Source organism: Camelina sativa, chromosome 16 (assembly GCF_000633955.1).
Source record: "Camelina sativa cultivar DH55 chromosome 16, Cs, whole genome shotgun sequence".
Classification (NCBI taxonomy): domain Eukaryota; kingdom Viridiplantae; phylum Streptophyta; class Magnoliopsida; order Brassicales; family Brassicaceae; genus Camelina; species Camelina sativa.
In genome coordinates, this window is record NC_025700.1 from 9098165 (window position 1) to 9121786 (window position 23622).

The 23622-nt window shown below is 40.7% G+C and overlaps 2 protein-coding genes and 1 long non-coding RNA gene across 3 annotated transcripts in view; 2 read left to right on the forward strand and 1 right to left on the reverse strand.

The window, feature by feature from the left end:
- LOC104750208 lies at positions 10772–11592 on the forward strand. Its single transcript, XR_761558.1, has 3 exons — positions 10772–10973; positions 11068–11162; positions 11290–11592. It is a non-coding gene; the product is annotated as an uncharacterized LOC104750208 (long non-coding RNA).
- On the forward strand, positions 16526–21212 carry LOC104750209 (nascent polypeptide-associated complex subunit alpha, muscle-specific form-like). The gene is made up of 6 exons (XM_010471971.1): positions 16526–16932; positions 17016–17205; positions 17554–17640; positions 18337–18696; positions 19380–19524; positions 19682–21212. Exons 1-6 carry the CDS (start codon positions 16856–16858, stop codon positions 21076–21078), a joined length of 2256 nt encoding a protein of 751 aa, XP_010470273.1. The 5' UTR covers positions 16526–16855; the 3' UTR covers positions 21079–21212.
- Positions 21371–23622, reverse strand: part of LOC104753503 (protein NETWORKED 2A-like) — a 5603-nt gene continuing 3351 nt past the window's right edge. The window contains exons 3-4 of the mRNA XM_010475748.2: positions 22909–23574; positions 21371–22837 (exon numbers count right to left, since the gene is read on the reverse strand). Coding sequence (XP_010474050.2) covers positions 21371–22837; positions 22909–23574 — 2133 coding nt within the window. The remainder of the gene's footprint in view (positions 22838–22908; positions 23575–23622) is intronic.

The window sequence follows — 23622 nt, forward strand, 5'->3', positions numbered from 1 at the left end:
TTCGGCGGGATCGTTTGGAGAAAGTGGAGCGAACAGCGAAGAAACCGCAGACTCGATTGGATAAGATCAAGGCTTATCTAGTCGAACAAGAGAAGATTCGCCCCTTGGAAGATCTGTTAAACCAGGCTACCGGAGTACAGGAAACTGTGCAATATTTGATTATAAAGGGGGCCATCATTCCCGAGGAGCGAATCGCGGAGATTGATAAGAACAAGGCCAAAGCCGAGGAAACTATCAAAGCGATTGATGTCCTCGAACTGAATGAAAATGACCTCGTCATGTCCCGGATCAGCTCGGTTATGGACTTCTTCACCCCGGAACGATGGCTCTGGATTCCGTCTACCATCCGTATGGCTCCAATGCCGAGAGCTTCCAAGCTGATCTGACCGATGCCTTGGATGCTTAACTTTCATTTTTTGTTTTTGTTGCAAACTCTATTAAGTATGGGTTTGAATACCCTTGTAAAACATTGTCGACTTGTTCGGCCCATTCTCCCTTTTAGAACTTCTTTGCCGGAATTTTTCCTTTTTACCAGAAAAAAGAAAAATCGACAATTTCGAGGAATTGCATCTTTTCCATTTTGCACGGAATATGGAAATTTGGAAAGGATTTCACCTCCCAATATTCATATAAATCAACTTGCGCTGTCTCCGAACTAAACAACTTGCGAAAAACTTTCAATCAAAGCGATGTCAAACTCTATTAGCAGCGTGGAATCCCCTCTAGTCGGGAATGATGTCCTGACGTTCTCGAACGCCGAAGCTATTGAAAGGGGGATGGCCTACTACCCAAACATCCAAGCTCCTTGGATGCTGATGTTCCGTGTCAAACCGGAAGAAAGGCGTGACTTGGAAGAATTTCTCCATCAGGTGGAAGACCGTCACACGAAGTACCGCGATCGGCTCGCCGCATCCGAACAAGCGCAACGCGAATTGCTGCTCAAACTTGAAATGCTCGAATCCCACCCAAAAGATTAGGTCGAGAACGGATTCGAGAGGATAGCAGCCCTGCCGCCATGCCTGGTTGCGTACTGCAACGAGTGCCGAAAGGAAACAGATCGAAAGCCGACTCACATGGATCCTACTCTCATTGGTGATTTCATTCCAGGAAATGTCAAGCCTTTTTATATTAACAGGCGTGCTAATGATGTCGAACTTACTGAAGCCGACACCTTCTTTCGTCAGGTAACTATCGCGAGACATCCCGTAATGTCTGCTTCCAAACTAATCCGTTTTTGACTTTGCGTATGCAGATCGAAGGCACACATCAAGAATTGAGCCAGGATCTTCAGTACTTTCACATGAAAAAAGGTAGGATCGACCGCCAGCAGAGGACTTTGGAATCTGAAGTTGCCATACTCAAGGCAAAAAGGAAGAGGACTATTGACTTGCTGGATGAGTCCGAACAGAAGGCCAGGGCATTGGAAACTCGCCCCGAGGATTGGGAGAAGACCGGGCTGCAACTGTTGTGGTCGATGCCAAAACGACTCAAGACGAGTGTTCGTGAGATCGCGGCGAATGGCGCACTAGTTCGGAATTAACATGTGTTATTTGAGTATTTAATAATATTTAGCCGCATTGTAAGAGGCGAATTTTGCTATTTGAGTATTTAAAGTTTGCTATTTCAAGACGTCTCCCGGCTTATATCCGGCAATTTTTATTAAACGATGGTAGAAAACATCGATCAAACTTTAAAAATTAGGCTATTTGGCCCTAACGGGATACGTTTGGTCGGAGGGCGAGATACTGGGCTCGGCTTATCTCCTTTGCTTTAGTTCGGATGTTGGACTGCAAAATTATTCTCTGAGTTCGGCTAACCATTCCGTCCGAACTAAAGTTTGGGTGTGAAATAAATACTTTGCGTTCGGCGTATCCCAAAATTAAAAGATCGAGTGCGGAATAAATACTCTGGGCCCGTCTTATCCCTAAATTAAAAGATTGGGTGCGGAATAAATACTCTGGGTCCGGCTTAGTCCTGAGAAATAGTGCGTAGTTACGCGAGTTGATCACCTGGCCAGGGTGTCAACGAGGAGTGAGTTTGATATATACCAATACTTAATCCAGTTCGGGTTAAGAACCGAGATATATGTATACATACTCTCTTTTTTTCTTTTTGAAAATAAAAAGACGCGCTGCATTAAATGTGTTACGCGGCCTTTGAGAATTATTCTCGGGACGCAGTGAAAATTTTGCTGCGTTCTGATTGGTGGACTCGGTGGCTGTTATTTCCCACGACCCTATATAAATAGGGTTGAGTGTTGGGAGAAAGAAACATTCCAACTTCCACAATTTCGAGAAAAAGAAGGATGGTAACTACTCGATCTGCATGGCTAAGACAGGCCCGGGAAAGAATAGCTGCTTCGGCGAGTGGTTCTGGTCGCGCTGAACCTGTCCCCTTCGTCGATATGACTAGCACGGAGGGGAGTCTTATATGCCAGGAGCTCCGACGGTACCGAGCTCGCCGCTATAGGTTGGGGACTCATCTTACGGCGAGACGTCTTACCGCTTGGATGGGACTGTTCAGGTCCTGATCAAATGATCGCCGAAGGTTTCTTCTTGGCGAAGTGGCGTATGACCCGGCTGATTGCCGCGCGTGCGGCGTGCTAGGAACAGGTTGCGCGCATGGAGGTGCCTGCCCTACTTGAGGCCGACTGCCAACGCCTGGAGGATACCGCACACCCGTTTATCACGGAAATCTGGGTCTATCGGGCTTCCTTGGAAAGATTGAGGCGATATGCCAATTTTTTGGAATCGGCTGGCCCAATCTTTCGCGAAAGGCATATGGTCGAGGGCCCATGCACCTTCCTGGAAGATTTGGTGTTTAGTGGCTTCGAAGTCCCAGCGGAAAGACTCGAGGCCTTAAGGCAGGCACGCCGGTTTTGGCGAGCCGAACTGATCAAGACGGAGGTGGAGAAACCATTGGAGGACGATCTGTCTGGTCCTCGTCCTCCACTTCGGCTGCATGACCATCCAGAATGGTAATGGTGGGCCTCGTTCCGCGCCGAACTCCGAAAACGGGCGGTTTTTTTTTTTTTTTTAAGAGAACTGTCGCGAAGGGTTTTCCCCTTTGCGTCTCTTTTCTTGCTTTTTTTTTATCTATTAATCGGTCAAATCTCTAAAGCATGTAATGGCGATTGATCAAGAATTTGCTCATTCGAATTATCCGAATTAGGCAATGGAAGTTCTCCATTTGTATTTGAAATAATGATTTTAGACGAAGTGTAATGGAAATTAATCCAAACAACTTTCAACGAAGTCTTATGAAAAAAAAAAATGAAACTAGTATCGCGGAATTTGGCGTACTGCCGATCGAAGTGTATTCGAAATAAAGAAAGAAGTTTTTTCAGCCGGGAAAAGACTTTATTAATATCTTAGCTGCATTCACTTAATCTTGAAAAGACAAGGAATTGCCTACGTACCCCGAAACGGGGATCAAGCCAACCGTAGTTTGTATTACAAAGGAAAGATGAATGGAGTTCGGATTCCCAAAAACTCCTAGTTAGGGTCGTGACGATGATTTAGCAGTAATAACGCTTCAAGTGGGTTGCGTTCCAAGAGTTTTTGATCCGTTCTCCGGCCATGGTTACGAGTTCGTAGACGCCCGGGCGAACTGCCCGAGATACGAGGTACGGACCCTCCCACCGAGCGCCGAGTTTACTGGCGTTAACTTCTTTGGTGTTCTCGAAAACTTCCCGTAGAACCGGATCGCCTTCATTAAAATGCCGCTGATGAACAGTCTTGTTATAATACCGAGCTGTTGCGTCTTGGTAGTGTTGCACTCGGACTAGAGCTTGATCGCGCAGTTCTTCGGCAAGATCGTTGTGGTCAATCAGCATCCTGTTGTTAAGTTCGGGATTGTCGACCATCATGGTACGCCGGAGTGTCGGGACTCCTGCCTCGGCTGGGGCGAGTGCCTCGAGGCCGTACGGGAGGGAAAAAGGGGATTGTCCCGTACTCCGCCGCGGGTTTGTGCGATAGGACCACAATACGCCATCGAGGTGGTCTGCCCATGCTCCCTTCCTTCGACCGAGTCGTTTTTTTAGTCCGTCGACGATCGACTTATTAGTGGCCTGAGCTTATCCATTTCCTTGCGGGTATCGGGGAGTCGAAGTGCTGAGGCGTATTTGCCACTTCGTCAGGAAACGTCTGGTGATCATCGAGGTGAATTGTGTGCCGTTATCGGTGACAATCTCGTATGGAAGTCCGTGACGACATATGATGTTCTTCCATATGAAATTGGTTACGTCCAAGGATTGGATCTTTGTGAAGGACTCTGCTTCGACCCATTTGGTGAAGAAACAGGTCAGCACCAGGACGTATTTCTTGGATTTTGACGCCGGCAGAGGACCTATAGCATCCATGGCCCAGCGCATCAAAGGATATGGAGCTGTCACGGTATTCAGCAGTTCAGGCGGGACATGCCGCATTGGTCCATGGCGCTGGCAGGCTTCGCATTTTGCTGCGAAGGCTTCGCAGTCGGCCATCATGGTCGGCCAATAGTGTCCATCCTTTTTGATTTTGAGGGCGAGTGTGCGTCCGCCAGAATGGTTGCCACCTTCGCCTTCGTGCACCTCCATCATGATTCGTTCGGCCTCGTCCCGAGTGACGCAGGTAAGAAACCCTCCTGATGCGCTTCGGCAAAATAATTCCCCGTCTAAGAGTATGTATCTGGAACTTCGGGCCTTTAAGCGTTGAGCTGCCCATCGGTCTGGTGGGATGACGCCTTCGGAGACATAGAGTTTGATCTCAATTTGCCAGTCGTCCGGAGGCTTTGTGACGTCCGTCAGGTCCTCTATTGGCTCGTTGACCTCCATCGGAACAGAGGCGTTGTTGATTACAGCTATGTGATTGTCGGGATCGATGCTAGGAGCGTCGATGCATTTGATCGGGATGGTGCGCCGCAAATCAGGGTCGAAGCGGTTCACCAAGGCTGCGAGGGCGTCGACTGACGCGTTTTCGTTCCATGGGACCTTCGTCAGAGAAAAAGATGTGAATTCTCCGGACAATGTTTGGACCAACTGCCGATACGCCCCCATTCGCTTATTTTTGGCGTCGACCTCTCCGCTGAATTGGCTGACTACGAGTTGGGAATCGCAGAAGACTTGCAAATGTGTCACTCAGAGTCCTCGTGCTAACCGAAGCCCCGCAAGGACGGCCTCGTACTCTGTTTCGTTATTTGATGCTCTGAAGTTGGGCTTTAATGCTTGCTCGAGAACTTCACCGGTGGGGGACCGGAGAATGAGTCCCACTCTGGATCCTTCATTCGTCGACGAACCATCGACGAACATTGTCCAATGCTCTTCCTTAGGAGTGGGGTCGTCGAGGTCAGGAGATAGCTCGGTGATGAAGTCGGCCAGGACTTGCGACTTCAAGCTTGGACGAGAGCGGTATTCGATGTCATACTCATTTAGTTCGACTGCCCATTTCGCCATGCGTCCGGATTGGAGGGGGCTATGGAGGACAGTTCGGAGTGGCTGATCGGTAAACACGACGATGGAATGTGACTGGAAATAGGGTCGGAGCTTCTCCAGCGTGGGGTATCGTGATTTCGCGTCGTTGAGTGCTTTACTTGTGTAGAAGATAGATTTTGGATCCCTGCGGTCGTCTCGAACTAACACGCCGCTGACAGCCAAACTGGAGACCGAGACGTACAGGTACAGTGTTTCGTCGTCTTCCAATTTGACTAATACTAGGTGGTAAGTCAAATACTCTTTCAGTTGCCGGAAGGCGATCTCGCATTCCTCGTCCCAGTGAAAATCCTTATTTCCGCGGAGGAGTTGGTAGAAAGGGAGGCATTTATCTGTTGATCGAGCGATGAAGCGATTTAGAGCTGCGATGCGGCCGGTCAGGCGTTGCACTTCTCGCTTGTTGGTCGGCGACGGCAGTCCCAATATGGCTTCGATGTGTTTAGGGTTTGCTTCTATCCCCCGTTCAGTGACGATATACCCCAAAAATTCTCCTGAAGTAACTTCGAATGTACACTTCGTTGGATTCACTTTCATCTGGAAATGATCCAAGATGTCGAAACATTCGGCGAGATGCTCGACGTGCTGCTCTGCGATCAAAGATTTGACCAGCATATCGTCGATGTAGACTTACCTGTTTTTTCCAAGCAAACTAGCGAACATCATGTTCACCAGCCGTTGGTAGGTTGCTCCAGCGTTCTTCAGTCCGAACGGCATTAACTTATAACAATAGGTCCCCCTATCTGTAATGAATACCGTTTTTTCGCGGTCAGTCGAACTCATGGCGATCTGGTTGTAACTTGAGAAGGCATCCATGAACAAGAGCAGTTGGTTTCCGGCTGTGGCTTCGACGAGACGGTCTATGTGTGGCAAAGGAAAGCTATCCTTGGGGCATGCTTTGTTGAGATCGGTGAAATCCACGCATACTCTCCATTTACCGTTCTTCTTTTTGACCACGACTGGATTGGCCAGCCAGTCAGGGTACTGGACCTCCATTATCTGGTCAGCTTTGAGCAGCCGCTCGACTTCATCCTGAACTGCTTTGGCCCGATCTGGAACCAGGCGTCGGCGTTTCTGCCTGATTGGTTTGAACGTGGGATCGACGTTGAGCTTGGGGTAGATAACATCGGGATCTATTCCGATCATGTCCTTCGTTGACCAGGCGAATGTGGAAGACCGAGATTGCAGAAAGGCGATCAACTTTGTCTTTATGTGCTCTTCCAGTTCGGCACCGATGCCAACAGTTCGTGAGGGGTCAGAAGGATCAATGTTCACCTGTAAGATTCGACACTCCGGAGACTTGAGGCGATCTCTCTCCGGCTTATGGGGACCGGTAAGATGGTCCCCGCTCTGTAATTGCTACGCGTCCTCAGTCTTCCTCTGCTTCTTCTCGATAACAGACCAAGTTCGGGCAACCCTCTGGTCACCATAAAGTGTGCAAATTCCTGTGGTGGTTGGGAACTTGAGGCAGAAGTGATAGGTCGATAGTACGGCCTGCATCGCGTATATCCACGGTACCCCCAAAATGGCGTTGTAGACCGGAGGCGCGTCGATGACTGCGAACTTAGTCTTCCGGGACAATCTGCCGGCTCGTACTTGCAGCTTTACGTCGCCCATTGACAGTTTGGCGACCCCAACATAGCCCGTCAATGTTCGAGACTCGGGTTTCAGTTGCTCTGGTGTGACACCCATTTTTTCTAGCGTTTGCCAGCATATTACATTGACGGTACTTCCCGTGTCGACCAAATCTCGTTCAACATCAAAATAGCCCATGGAGACTTCGATAACCAAAGGATCCGAATGGGGGTGTTGGATTCCCTTGGCGTCTTCCAATGTAAACGATATGGGGTCCGAGCAGAGTGGAGATTCGCTCGGGGCTGTCTGAAGGCAGCAAAATTGACGCGCCCTCTTCTTTAATGTGGAGGAGAATTGGCCCGTTCGGGATTTTGCCCTCTCTGCCGCTTGGGTGGGCCAGGCAGTTCATCAGCCTTGGGCATCTCCTCTTGAAGGTTCGCCAGCACTTGGTTGGTCGGCTGTTGAACTCCGTTGGCCGGACCGTTGTAGCCTCGTCCTCCTCCTGCGCCATGGCCACTATTAGATCGTCCACCACGCCATCCCCCTCGGCGACCTCTGCCTCCACGGATGCTCTTTGGCTGAAAGGTGGCTTCGATTTCGCCGGAAAGATACTTTCCGTACAGGAAATTCTTCAGATGGATGCATTCGTGTGTGGAGTGGCCGACCATCATGTGGAAATCGCAGTACAGCTCCTTTAGGTCGGATGACTGTTTGTTTTGGTCCTCCACTTCGGAAACCATGTGAACGACACCCTTTTTTTGGTCTTGGGGGTCATGATGCTTGCAAGGTTCGTGGTGCTCGTCCCGGCTTTTAGCCTTAGGGGAGTGTGACGGTTGCCCGATTGTCTTTGCGGCTAACTGAGCGTCTTCGTCTTCGTCGAGCGTGAATCTTTCGTAATGGCGATCCGGGAATCAACCCCTTTCTGAAGGCTGCCATTGCGGCATCCTCTGGGACAGTAACGCGCGTTAGCTTTTCCTTGAATCTGCTCAGGAAACTGCCGATGGATTCGTCGGGTTCCTGGGCCATCTCCCAGAGGTCCGAGCTTGTCACGCATCGTTCAATGAGGATTCGATAATGCTTAAGAAAAGCCGTAGACAACTGGTCGAAGTTATCGATCGAATTCGGTTCAAGCCTTGTGAACCACACCAAGGCAGGACCGGAGAGGTTATCGACGAATAGCTGGCAACACCCAACATCCCTCTGTTCGTCGGTGAATCGTACCTTTGTCATGGTTGGACGTCATGAACTGAACGGGGTCTTTGTCACCCAGGTAGGTTGGGAGTTTCAGCTTGACGTTTGGTATGGCGGCCCGCAAGATCCGTTGAGTAAAAGGGGATTGCCGAGTCACTTCGACAATCCTGTCGATTTCTGGAGCTGTGCTAATAGCTCGATGAAGAAGTGTGTTCATACCGCTGATTTGCGTCTTGATTTCTTTGATTTCGAGGCAAGATCCCGTGTTCGTGAAGCGGATGACTGGGGCGGCCGAACTCTCGTGCACACGTGAGTTTGGGTTTGTTGGTCGAATACTCGACGTTGTCTGAGGGGGAGGATTCCTCCGCTCGTACTGTACGTCCGAAAAATCGAGACGACGAGTGAGACCGTCTATGCCGAGTATGGGTGACTGTCAAGCAGAGATTTGTGATGGGGTTGTCTGAGTGACGATAGCATCGACTCTGCGGTTGGTGTCGGATATCATCTGGTAGATTTCTTTCGTCATGGTGCCGAACAAGATCTTGAACTCTTCCATGGAGACGACTTGCGGATTCTGGACCGCTGTCGTGGCGCGAACAGGGGGGTTCCCGTTTTGTGTACGGAGTCGCTGCTCCGTGGCGCGTGCATCCTCCTCATCCGGGGGTTGTTCATCGGAGAGCTCTGTGTCGCGATTGACTGTCTCTTCACGAGTTCGTCCTGCTTCCTGGCTGGTCTCCCCTTCAGATCTGACCTCAACTGGGAGTTCGGAGGAGATATCGGTCAGGTTTGTCGACTCGTTGACGGGACGGCGAACGTACACGGCGGTAGCCGGCCTGGTTTATACAGCGCTCTGTGTTGCAGCGTTGTCTTGAGCAGATGCGATGCCTGTGACATCGGGCGTGCTGGAGGTGGTACGGTTCGCTCCGGTGACTTCGGTGATGAGTGAAGACATTATCGTAGGCTTTTCAAAGAACTTTTTCGGATGAGATTTTCTTAGAGAGTAACTTTTAGAGACGATTTGCGTTCCCCACAGACGGCGCCAATTGTAGAAACTGGATTTCCACAATGAATTTGTTTATGGGGGAAAACAAATTCAGTAAAGTAATCTCTCTAGAAAACCGATCTAAGCTTTGAAATTAGAAGAAAAGGAATTGATCTCGAAGAATTAGGGTTTTGATTGCTAAGAACAAGAAGAGAACTGAATAATTGTATTCAATATTCGATGCTTTACAACGGAGAAATCTCTGCCTCTTTATACATATTCATAGATCGCATAATACATTAACTTTCCTTATGAGACGAACTGAACTAAGGAAAGTTGCTTTATTTCTTGAGTCGGCCGCCAGGCGAAGTGGAAGTCGGTTCTTCTCCTTCGAGGCTGGGATTCCTCTGTCCGAATTGGGCTTAAATGACCTAATTGAGTTATTAACCAGATTCCCAGTTAAATAACCAAATTGTCTTTCTGGTTTAGTTCGGTATGTCGGGGGTGCTAAATCCCGCACCAACAGTACAACTTGATGGAAGTGTTTTGGTCGTGTTAGAGTATTACCAAGAGATCCTGTCTTTTTGTGCTTCTAACACCTCTGTTTCTTCAACATCTAAGTTCTAGGTCTGTACCCAAGCGGGTGAAGCCACAACCTTGGTTAATTGCGAAATTGTAGTTGTTACTGCTGATCACAGCAAGTATACTTGTTTATGGCTAATTTCTAGGGTTGTTATTAAAATGGGTGAGGCAACCCCTGCTTTGAGGAAGCCTGTGTTCACCAATTTTAATGAGCTAAGACGATTAACCAATGGTGATGCAGAGAAGAGGAGGAGGTCGTCCCAGCGATACAACAAGAAACGATCAAGATTAGAGAATACATACATGCTTTTGTGATTGTTTTTTAGAGGCTGCTTCTGTTCTCAATTATCATATTTCGAGAATGCTTCTATTTCTCAATTAGCATCATAAGGCAATCATTAGTTGGTTGTAAATTTTTAATTCTTAAGACCTCACCAATGAAGAGAAAAAAACTAAATACAAAGTTACTGGAATGCTTAGATTAGATTAATAAAATTTAATATTATTTTATACTTAAAGACACCATTAAAAAGTTTACCATGTGGATGCTCTAATTTTAACAGAACAACTCTACTTTAGACTTCACTAAACTTGCATTTATATAACACACACTTTCATCTTTGGACCTAAACTTATGATCCTTTTGTTGACTTTTCCACGTCGTTGACTTCTTTTCCCGTTTTCCGACGCGTCTTCGTCGTTGACTCTTATCATATGCTTTGCTCTTAATTCTCAGCTCAGTGACTCTTCTTCTTCTCATCTTAGCCTTAAACTGTTTGTTTCTCTTTGTCCAGGACTAATCAAAGGTTCAATTCCAACAAAAACCCATACAAAAAAAAAAAAAAAAAGACTTTTCAATAAATTAGAGCTGGAGAAGCTTCGAGGTCAAATCAACCTGCCTACCTTCCATCTTATTCATTTATAAATCCGATTATCCTAAGGTTTTAATTGGGATAAAGACTTAGACAACTATTGATTAGAACACAAACGTGATGTGCATAAAATCTTAATTTTCTCATGTCTATTACTTTATTACAAGAGAGCTTGAAACAGAGATTAAATTTGAGGAAGGATGGACGTCTTACATGCAGATGAAAAGGTATAACCAAACTGATAAGTATAGGAGGAGAGCCTGAACCACCAATTGATTCTGATGAATATATGAAACTTTACACACAGGTACGTAACGTAATATTTGTGGTCTTATGTAATGTTTGTTGTTTACATTTATGGACGTGTACTTACCACAATGATTACTTCTGTAAATTCACAGGACTATGTGCAAACAACGTCGTGATTACTCATTTATTCACACCAGCTTTATGATAAGTACCCTCAAGTAATTGAAGAATTTATACTATACAAATGGTGAGTAGCAATTTTTTTTTTTTTTATGTCTGGCTTGATTCTTGAATATATTGTGCGAAGAAGAAATGTGTTTTTTGAACTTAATTAATCCAACAGTTTAATTAATTTTTGTGTTATGTGTGGTTAGCTAGGTGTTTCCGTCTTTAAGGGAGAAGCATGATGAATATATGTTAGAAGAGCTTGTTAAGAGGTGGAATAACCATATATAATGTTATGGTTAGATGGTTAGCCAGATTCTTTTATTATATTGAACGTTGCTTGGGTAGAGGCACTCCAAGACTGAGAGAAGTTGGTTTGACATGCATCCACCGTTCCACGACCTCGTTTGTCAAGCAAATTCCTCCTATATATAGGTTATAACTTCTCACTGCCTCAGCACCTTTTTTTGTAACCGTCCAGCAATTATTTACCTTAGGTTTATCGTAACATGCATTCCACGGCCACAAAATCTGTAACTGCAGCCCTGGACTTGTAAGTATTAGTAACTGCAATGAAAAAGTTCTGGTCCAGCCTGATTCTTGATTTTTGTATCTAACAAAATTTGTGTTTTTGCCATATTCGTAAGGAACGTGAGGGGTATGGGAAATTACAATTTCAGTGTTTTTTTATTAAAAAAAAAAATCATACCCCATCAAATTATTTTGGATTTTATGTATGTTTTAAAAATGATTCAAAATTATCTTTTAAAAAAGTAAATTTATTTCTGCATAAAACATGATTTGAATTTTTAAAATTGGATGTAAAAACATTATAAGAGCAAATAGTGTTTGTAATTAGGTACAAATAACACCATATAGAATCTACATGAATAGAATGTTATACTATACTATTTTTTTTTGTAGAAATCTAATATAAATTAAACGAAAAATAATAAAAAATCGAAAATGTTTATAAACAGAACATATAAAATAAAATAATATATTATAAAATGAAAAGTATGAAACAAGTTATTTCCTAAGAAATATACAACATATGAAAATTAACATGCGAGTTTAACAATTTCCAAAGAAATAACACTACACCCAAAACTATCGTATTAAGCTCATGCTAAAATTAGATTACATGGGGATAATATTAATAGTATATATATATATATATATATATATGTATATCTATTTTTTTAAATGGAATAGAATAATGTTGTACTCTATATATAAGAAATAATTACACTATTTTAGTTACATATTGAGTTAAAGTTGTTCAATTAAAAAAACAAATTAAAACAGAAAAGAAAATTTTTATTTTTGAAAAAGAATGTGAAGTCCATATAATTAGTGTAAATAGATTTTAGTTTAACACATATTGGGATATTTATTGTTTTTTTTATTGATCGATATTTATTTTAATTAGGTGCATTATCTATCAAATGAACTACATTCCGGAGGCCAATTATCTTCAAAATCTCAGGAAATAGATAACATAAATTCTCTACATGTTTTTGAATATTCCCAAAGCATTTTTAAACCTATGGCATATTGGTGTATAAACCTTACTAAAAGTATGAGTTTACGGGTGGAATCTACTTTTCCGACTTAAAGGCACACAACCTTGGTGAGAAACCTTGCCATTATCTACAATTCTACATCATGAATTTGCGTTTTAATATTCATCCCTCCTTTCTCTTTTGCTTTATCATTGTTTTCATTTATATACTAGGTATTGTCCCGCGTATTTTATGTAATAATCATAAAACTATTAGAATTTTATGAGAAGATTTTATAATATTTTTTTTAAAAAATAGTATTTCTGAAAAATGAGATTGAAAAGGATGCATTTTTGAAATTCTCCCTAAAAATACATATATAACAAACAAATTTTGTAAATATCAATAATACACTTTATTAATTCAAATCATACAATATCAAAATATTCCACTTATTTAAAAACTATAGTTAATGATAAAAATATAAATTTACTATGATATTCAAAATTTACCTAAAACATTTAATAATTAAATTTTAAAATTATTTTTTTAGTATCAATTAAATATATTTTCTATAAAATCATATGAAATGCAATAAAACATCCCAAAGATTAATTTATTTTTTAATCTTTTCTATATTCACCTTAGTTTAAGCTATATTGCTAGGTAAAATTCTAACGATATATTCTTTATAGTAAAATTTTGAAAGACAAAGAAGGAAGGAAAAAATACATAAAAACAAAGAAATAAATTTTGAACAAAATAAGATAAATCTAATAAATATATAATCATACTCTTACCATGAGTTTTGAACCCAAGCAAGAACATAAACAAAACAAAAAAATATTTAGAATTTGAGATATAGTTGATGATGATGTGAGAATGGTTATTTATAGGATTTCAAAGGATGGAAGTTACATTTTTAAAATAATTTATTAGACATATGTAATTGTAAATAAAATAATAAGAAGACAGAGAAGGAAGGAAGAAATACATAAAAAAAAATGAACAAAATATAAGATAAATTTAACAAAATATATAATCACACTCTTACCATGAGTTTTGAACCCATGCAAGAACATAAGCAAAACAAAGAAAATATTTAGAATTTGAGATATGGTGGATGATGATGTGAGAATAGTTATTTATAAGATTTCAAGGGATGAAAGTTACATTTCTAAAATAATTTCATTAGAGGAGTTACAGTTATAATTTATAGTGTGTTTGAATGAAAATGAATGGAAAAATAGTCAATTCATATTTATGTAATTTCAGTTACAATTTAGTAGTAAAGTGTGGATTTAAAGTATATATTAATGTACATTATTATATTTTTTACTTAATTAAAAATAAATATTACTTTTTAGAAATTAAATGCTAAATGGACCAAGAAGAGAGTGAATAATTGTTTTTTACAGCCACCAAAAATTTATAATACATATGTAATTGAAAATTAGAAATATAAGAAGACAAATAAAGAAGGGAAAAATACCGAAAAACAAAGAAATAAATTTGAACAAAATATAAGAGAAATCTTAAAAAGTATATAATCACACTCTTACCATGAGTTTTGAACCCATGCAAGAACATAAACAAAACAAATAATATTTAGAATATGAGATATGGTGGATGATGATGTGAGATTGGTTATTTATAAGATTTCAAGGGATGGAAGTTACATTTCTAAAATAATTTATTATACATATGTAATTTAAAATTAAAAATAATAAGAATACAAAGAAGGAAGGAAGAAATACATAAAAACAAAAAAATAAAATTGTACAAATTATATAATCACATTCTTACTATGAGTTTTGAACCCATGCAAGAACATAAACAAAACAAAAAAATATTTAGGATTCTAGAGATGGTGGATGATGATGTGAGAATGATTATTTATGAGATTCCAAGGGTTGAAAGTTATATTTCTAATATAATTTAATTAGAGGAGTTACAATTATAATTTATAGTGTGTTGGAATAAAATGAATGGTCAAATAAAATAGTCAATTCATAATTTATGTAATTTCAGTTACAATTTAGTAGTAAAATATGGATTTAAAGTATAGATTAATGTACATTATTACATTTTTATTTAATTTAAAATAATTATTAATTTTAAAAAACTTAAATGCAAAATGGATTAATAAAGAGAGAGTGAAACCTTACTTTTATATATATGACTTCTAGGCTGTGAAACCTTTTTGCATTCTTATTTGTATTTTCTTTCCCATAAGCCAAATGATGTCCCATTATATTAGTTCCATTTTAATAGGTTCATTACTTATCTTACCATACAAGTCGACTACTAATTAAGAATATTTTTTTCTACAAAGTTTCAGCAACACGTGAACAAACAAAGTCATGTTATAAACTATAACCGGCAAGGGTCAATTTTGCACATCTCTCGAATCTTAAATAATTCAAAAGAACCCTTTTTATTTAAAAACAACATCGAGAAGTCTATTTGTGTCACGTTTTATAATAGAAAATTCTTATTTATCGTATAATAGGAAAATTGTCCAACTCTAGGAATAGTGCCAGTGCCCCGGAGGGGAAGCAATCCAAGCGAAGGATTAGGGTCCGAATTTTTTTTATTTTTTTTATTTTTTTTCCTTTAGTAATTAAGGTCTTTATTAAAGTTTTATTTGATTAAGTCTCTAGAAAAAATACTTAGTTTTATAGAAAATAAATAAATTTTGTCCCAAAAATCAGATTTTACTATGAATTTGGTTAAAAAAACTTAATTTTTGGTATGAATCTGTTAAAAAGAGGTCCAAAAAAAAAATTCTTTAGTAGAAAGGGTAAAAAAAAAATTGTTCTAAAGCCTCCACACAGGGTAGTGCGTAGGGCACCCAATTATACTGGACCGGCACTGTCTAGGGGTTGTGCAATTGTTAATCTCTCAATTCCTATATGTTTTATAATAGGAAAGTTGTCAACCCTAAAGGTTTTGATATAAATACTAATAGAGCGCTTCAAGAAGACTTGTGTGCTTTAAAGTAGTTTCGAGAGATGCACATAAGATGTATGGTGTCGCCCCATCAACAAGATAAATATATATTTTGATGGTTTATTCTTGTAGAAAAGAATGATAGGCATGGTAATGTTTGTATCATATGCAGTTGTAGTTACTATCTTGGTTTAGTGGATTTTGTTTTGGACTAGGTCCCAGAAATGTAGGAAAAACCGAACTCATTAACAAAGTTCTTGCGTTATTTACTTTACGCTCGTACAACCAAAGTTGAAGTTGATCATACATGTAATTAAGCATATAAAGTTAAGCCACGTTTTCATTTGTTATGAAAACTGGTAGTAAAAAAATTAATAATATCAAGGTGGAAATGATAACAAGTCCAATTTAAAAGATCTGTTGTTACTTTCTTAAATAGCGGCGATACTATAAAATCAAAGCTCAATATCCTCTACAATGTAGATCTTTGTAGAGTCCAAAGAAAACTTATCTTTTTTTTTTCTTTGGTTGGAGAGGGGAGACAAATGCCTCCCTCAATTTATTCAACTAAATGAAAAAAAAATCCAAATTAACATGAAGTCGAAATTCACCCCATTAACATCCTCCAACGTGATAGAGTGAACTACATTCAGACAAACATCATATGAAATGAAAACCCAACATCATAATAGTATTTATATTATGATTTGTAAGCGGGAAAAATTCTTATTTGATAGTATTTAACTATTTATTGTTAATTTCTAGTAAAACATATTAATTCTAACATCATGTAGTTATTTTATATATAAAAAATCTCAGTTCCCAAAAAGAAAAAAAGAATTATAAAAATAAAAAAAGAAAGAAAAAAAAAAGAAAAAAAGGAAAAGAAAAAAGCCGTAAAAAGAAACTTCTTTCTTCCAAGTTTCAATGGGCAAATCGGTCATTTGTAAACATCGTAAGTAAAAAATTCTAATATCTCTAGTCAAGCGGCGAGTCTGACTGCAACCGTACTCCTCCACCGTCGCTTTGTTTTTTTTGTCCCCTCATCACACAAAAAAAAAAACCCAAAGCCGCACGCGTGAGCTACACGCGCTTCAACGATCTCATCCTCTCTCCGATCATCGCATCGATCACCTTCTCCATCTCCGGTAACAATTGTGTCCGCTTCTCCCAGCTCTAGGACTAAAATCCCAGCGTCTCAACAAAATCCTAATTAGGGTTTGTCACTGAAATCGATACCATCGTCGTCTCGTCGCTGCAGATTTGACTCTCAAATCGTAACATGTGAGATTTGCTGGTTACGAAACCACGAGCAAAGATGGTTGATAAGAGTACTAATAATAAGAAGAGGAAAGAGTTCATTAGTGAAGAAGACATCGCCACTCTTTTGCAGAGGTCTCTTTTCCAAACTTCGTGAATATTCCGATTTCAATTTGGGGCGGCTCGTGATTTTAAATAACCTCTTTTTTTGTTTACAGATATGATACTGCGACGATACTGAAGTTGCTACAAGAGATGGCGTATTATGCTGATACTAAGATGGATTGGAATGAGTTAGTGAAGAAGACTAGTACTGGAATTACTAATGCTAGAGAATATCAGTTGCTATGGCGGCATCTTGCTTATAGAGATTCTCTTCTCCCTGTGGAAGATAATGCTCAACTTCTGGTTTGTCTATTGTCTTTTTGTTTGCATTAGTTTCTTATTGTTTTGCATTCTATGTTGATTGTATAGTCTTAACACAATGTACTAAAAACTTATGTTGCATTGTTAATGTCTGTTGATAAAATATCTTAATCTTTTGTTTCGGGATACTTGCATGTTACCTAGGAGATAGTATCTAATGAGTAGCTGTTATTCTTAATACTGATGTGAAAGTTCTACTTTGTTTGCGAGTTGATTTGTCCAATGATATTGAAACTTCTTGCTGAGTAGCATTTAGGTGTAAGGTAGAATGAATTTATGTATCATGTGATAGATGTAGTTTTGAAATTTTTAACGAACTTGCTTGTGCAGAATGATGATAGTGATATGGAGTGTGAATTGGAAGCTTCCCCTGCAGTCAGTGTTGATGTAGTAACAGAAGCTGTTGCGCATGTAAAAGTAAGAAGGAAATCACACAGAAATTTTGTTAGATTCTTGTTTTTTTCGTCTTAAAGTCCTTGTCCAGTTTCCAGAGAAGAGGTGGTTCTCTATAATTTTGCTTCATAAGTCCTGTTTCTCTGTGACATTTTCTACCGAGAGATATTTCTGATCCTTCTGTATAACTATTTGCCATGCATTCAGGTCTTCTCTATTAGTCAATTTTTTGTAGATTTATGTAGGTGGTTTTAGAGATAGTATTTTAGATATTCAGCATTGGTTTGGTAGATTCTTTATTGAGATTTGTTGACTTGATATCCCTAGTTATGAGAGAAATAGCAGATTATGATTGCGTCTTCCTTTTCTTGGATTTTTGGGTTTTCTTATTTGACAAGCAGTAAAGCACATGAAATGCAGTAGAATTTTTTTGTATTATCTTCACCAATAATTTTATTCTTCTGATGGCACGGAGCTTACTTTTGTATTATTTTTCTTAACAAAATTCTATTATAGTGTGTTTAGACTGTCCCTTTGACCCTTTACTCTGTTGTTCTTGATATTTCTAATCTGTTATATGCTAAAAAAAATTGCTGATTATATATGATCATAATCTCAGTTAATGTGTAGCAATCATTAAGTGGTGGTTATTGATCTCGGCTTATTCTGAGTTCAGAATGATCCTCATGCTAAGTTTCCTGTTTTTCTATCCTTTTCAAGGTGATGGCTGCTTCCTATGTGCCAAGTGAGTCCGATATTCCAGAAGACTCAACTGTAGAGGCTCCCATGACCATTAACATACCATACGGCTTGTATAGGGGTGCTCAGGAACCATCAGACTCGTATTGGTCATCAAGAGGAATGAATATCACCTTTCCCGTTTCTCTTCCGAAAGCAGCTGAGGGACATAATGGAAACGGGTTACCCAGTAGCATGGCTCCTCGGAAGAGAAGAAAAAAATGGTCAGCTGAGGAGGATGAGGAGCTCATTGCTGCTGTGAAGCGACATGGTGAAGGCAGCTGGGCCCTTATTGCTAAGGAAGAATTTGAAGGAGAGCGAACACCCTCACAACTCTCACAGGTTTTAATTTCACTGGGCTGATCTTGTTTCCTCATTTTCCTCATATCTTTGAATTATCTCTATCAAGAACATTATGCATTCTTTCCTGTTTATTGCTCTGTGTCATATGCACGGTCTTTCTTTGCCATCGCACGCAGAGAGCTATTTTCGTAGTCACAGAATTATGGTAAAGGAATTTGAGCTTCAGTGTAGTGGCTCTCTAATTTCTCTTTAACTAAAATGAGTATGAACTATGACTTAGAGTGTATAGCGACTTGACATGAGGGGTGATGGTTTGCTCTGTTGTTAATACTGCAGTCCCTTCCTCGTCTTTCTCAGTTAGTGCCTTGTTCTGGGTATTACTACCTGCTTAAAAACCCATTATCTGAGTGCCACTTTTTTTCTAGATGCAACTAGGTGGCATTATCACTCTCTTCTTTATCGAATATTATATCAATAGTGTGGTCATACTTTAGAAATAAATCCGTTGTCATCTAGTTTGGTCTTGATGTGGGTTTCCCCCATTTTTCCGGGTTCAAATCCCGGCAACGGATCTCTAAATGATATGAAATCTCTCTAAATGATAGTTGTAGAATGCAATAATCTTCGCTGTCCACCGTTTTTGTAGATATTTTATGGGCATACATGATGCGTTTTATTTAGTATACATTTTCAATTGAAAAATTGAATTTTCTTATCTGCAGCGGTGGGGGGCTATAAAGAGAAGGTGTGATACTTCAAACACTTCTACCCAAACTGGCCTACAGCGAACAGAAGCACAAATGGCAGCTAATCGTGCATTATCTTTAGCGGTGGGAAATCGGATACCCGCAAAAAAACTTGCAGTAGGTACGAGTAACAATCTATCCTTTCCAGCTTATTATACTATATATTAGTTCGTGTATGCTATGCTATACTTGTTTAGATTGTTTTTATTGCGAAGTTGAAATTGTTTAAGCCACAACGCTTTTCTCAATTAGATTTGTCAATTACTGTGTTTGTTTAGGTACACCTCCATTGCCTTCATCTGGTACCATCACAGGAGCACAAGCCAATGGTGCCAACAGTGGTAGTACATTGCAAAGTCAACAAAAGTCTCAGCCACAAGTTCAAGCTTTGCCACGGGCACCAGCTCCAACTGCAAAATCTCGAGTTCCTGCAAAGAAGACAACAACAAATTCCACATCGAGAGCAGCACTAGTAACAGCTAATTCAGTAGCTGCGGCAGCCTGTATGTCAGTGCCAAAGACTGAACCAGGAAAGAATGCTGTTTCTGTGTTGGTGCCAAAGGTCGAACCCGTAAAAACCCCTTCCACGGCCTCTTTGTCTCGTCCTTCTGGTATATCATCAGCACTGAATGCTGAGCCTGTAAAAGCCGCTTCGGCAGCCTCTGTGCCTCGTCCATTAGGTATCATTTCTGTACCAAAGGCTGAGACTGTAAAAACCGCCGCTTCTGCAGCCTCTTTACTTCGTCCCTCAGGTATTATACCAGCACCAAAGGCTGAGCCTGTAAAAACCGCCACTTCTGCAGCACCTCGTCCATCAGGTATTCAATCAGCACCAAAGGCGGAGCCTGTAAAACCCGCTGCGTCTGCAGCCTCTGGTCCCCGTCCAGGTATGATACTAGCACCAAAGGCTGAGCCTCTAAAACCCGTTTCTGCAGCCTCTTTGCCTCGTCCACCAGGTATTATATCAGCACCAATGGCTGAGCCTGTAAAAAGCGCTCCTGCAGCCTCTGTGCCTCGTCCATCAAATATTCTATCAGCACCAAAGGCTGACCCAGTAAAGAGTGTTTCAGCTACTGTCAGTAACACTAAAGCATTTGGACCTTCGAATTTAAGGCATGCAGTTAATGGAAGCCCAAACCACACAATATCTTTATCACCCTCTAATAAACCTTCACTTATGGCTCCTCTCTCCAAAGGATCAACAATCCAGAATAATTCAGTTCCTCCTAGTTTTGCATCGTCAAGGTTGGTCTCTACGCAGAGAGTTCCTGCAGCTACTTTAATGCCACAAAAGCCAAGTGAAGCGGCACTTAATGCATTTTCTAAGCCGGTTGGTGTACAAAAAGAGCAAACTCAGGGAAACAGAGCAAGCCCGTTGGTTACAACAACTCTTCCGGCAATTAAAACCTCCCCAACAAATTCAGTGATTAGCACATCAAAAGTGGTGGCTACAAAAGTGGAGACTCCTCCTAGTCTTATGCCTAAGAAAAACCAAGTAGTTGACAGTTGCACCGATAAGAGTTCGTTAGACAAACCACCTGAAGAGGAAAGTAGTAGTACCGCGGCGTCACCTCTAGTTGTAGCTACAGCTGAATCAAAATCTAAAGATGAAGCAAGTAACAGGGAAAGTCAAGATGTTGCAGCCGTCACAGGAACCAGGCAGGAGGAGTTGTAGTTCATTTACTGCATTGTTTTGGTGCTTTCATTAATGTTTTTTTCTTAGGACTCAGACAAGAATATGATGATGTACAGTAGAACCTCCTAAATGTAAGGTTCTTACTACTAATTAGTAATATGGGTTTTAATTTACTTCAAAGTCTCCAAAGAGATATTCAAAGTTTAGAAAACAGTGAAAGCAAAAGCATACACTTTGATTTGCATCTCATTGGTTCTTCCACAGGTACAAGACAGAAAAGCTAGAAAAACAAGGAACTGAAAAGAAAGATAACAAAGACATGATTGATGGATTATTCTGGGAGCTTTCCAGGTGGCCTACTGTAACTAGACTGCTTATGCAGACCTGGAGATGGACTGACACAAGAGAAGAGGGATGATGAAGATTGCTTCTGTTGTCTATTCTTCTTTAACTTGACACCAAACAAGAATGACCGTAATGGAATCCTTGGTCTTCCACTCGACGAGCTCTTGCTCGGAGTTGTTCTATCTTCTGTTGCACTTGATATCCCAAGATTCTCTTCCAGTTTACTCAAAATTCTCTCCACTTCAGTTTTCAACGCTCTTACACGATCAAGACCCGATTGAAGTTCAGTCGAGACCCTTTTGTTCTCCTGTTTCATGTTGAGTATCTCTCCATGGAACTTTGCAGCTTGATAACCACTAATCTCTGAATCACTGACTTTACTGCCACCCGATTGAGAAGTGACTCTTGCGATCTCTTCTTGAATATTAGCTAACGATACATACCTTCCCTGGAGTTCATCTTTAAGAACTGCGCTGTTCTCTAGCCATAACTGTAGCTCTGTTCGAATCTCTCTTAGGTGTCTATAGATAGGCTTTGCGTCTGATGCACCTGCAGTATTACTACTACTTCTTGGAGATTCCAGCTGTTGCTTGTTTTCGATTCTCAGTTTCGATAGCTCTGATTTCAGATCTTGAACTGTTGTCTGGTACTTCTGTATCTGATGTACTGATGTGCTGAATCTTAACCAGAACTCGAGATTCTCTTCCAACACTGCGTCAATATCTGCACGTACTTTGTCTTCAACAGTTGATATTCTTGTTCTCGGGCTGTCATCAACATCTGCAAATTTCACTCTAACCTCATTAGGCTTTGTTCTTCCAGGTGTTCTCTTCACATCTCCTCCTTGATGATGCGGCGTAGTGGAAACCGAAAAGTTAGAAGTTGGGGAGATGCTCACACTTTCGTGCTGTACTTGATCATGTTCCAACTGGTTATTCCCTTCTACTTGATGTGGTGAATCTTTCCCTGGCGAGTTGAGTTTTTGGCGTAATGACTCAATCTCTACGTCTTTGTACACAACAGCATTCTTGAGTTCTCTCAACTGTAATGCTAGCTCAAAGAATCCTTCCCGGTTCTTCTTCTCAACGTCACCTAACTTTCGCTTTACTTCTCTATAATCCCTTAGCACTGATGTGTACTCATCTAACAGAGCCTTCTCTCTATCCTCCATGCCATCTGGTAACAACTGCCTCCAGTTTGGCGTCTCGTCATCCTCGTCTTCCGTCACCAGATCTTCTGCTTCTGTTCCGAAACAAGTGCTTGCGGTTTCTGATAAAGCAAAAGAATCTTTCATCTCTGATTTCTCTTCTTGAGATCTTCCACCACCGTCTTCTTCACTCTCTCTGACTGCATCTTTCTTCCTTCCCTCCAAACTACTCCTCACTCCAGTCTCTGTTAAGATTGACTTCAAATCATCGCGAGAATCTTCTGATCCTGAAACAACTGGCAGTTCCTGGAAAATTCCAGCNTCTCTCTAACTACAGTTTCTGCATCTTTCTTCCTTCCCTCCATACTACTCCTCACTCCAGTCTCTGTTAAGATTGACTTCAGATCATCGCGAGAATCTTCTGATCCTGATACAACTGGCAGTTCCTGGAAAATTCCAGCTCCTTCGACATCTTCATCCATCTTCACATCTTGTAACTTGCCAGATAAATCTTCAGCGGTCCTATTGGCTACCTTGAACTGGTTCTGTAGATTCTTGTTTTGATCTTCCACTTTTTGGAATAGTTTTCTAACATTTCTCAGCTCCTCTTCAAGCACTGTTATCCTTTGTTTCATTTCCGTGGACTCTGAAACAAGAGCCGCCTTGTCCTCCTCTAGACCACGGATATGTTCATGTAACTCATCTGTCTCTGATCGTAATGTCTTCACCAATGCAGTATGAGACAAGGCATTGGTCTCCAATGAAACAACCCTATGCACAAGATCATCAATCTTCTCTGCAAGTTTCACAACAGTAAAATTCTCGTTTGATTCTTCTCTCTCAGATTCATAGCTCGATTCTTGAACCACAGCACCTTCTTCTATGTCTGTTGTAATAACCTCATCATGATCATCGCTTTCTGATTTCTCAAATTTGTTCCTCAATGCATCGAACCTTTCTTTAGCAGTCTTGATCCTTCCCTTCTCAATTTCTGCTTCTTCAACAGATTGCTTCTGTCTCTCCTCTAGCTTAGCAAGTGTGTCCTTACAAGAGCTCAAGGCGGTGCTCGCCATCAAGGTCCTAGCATCACT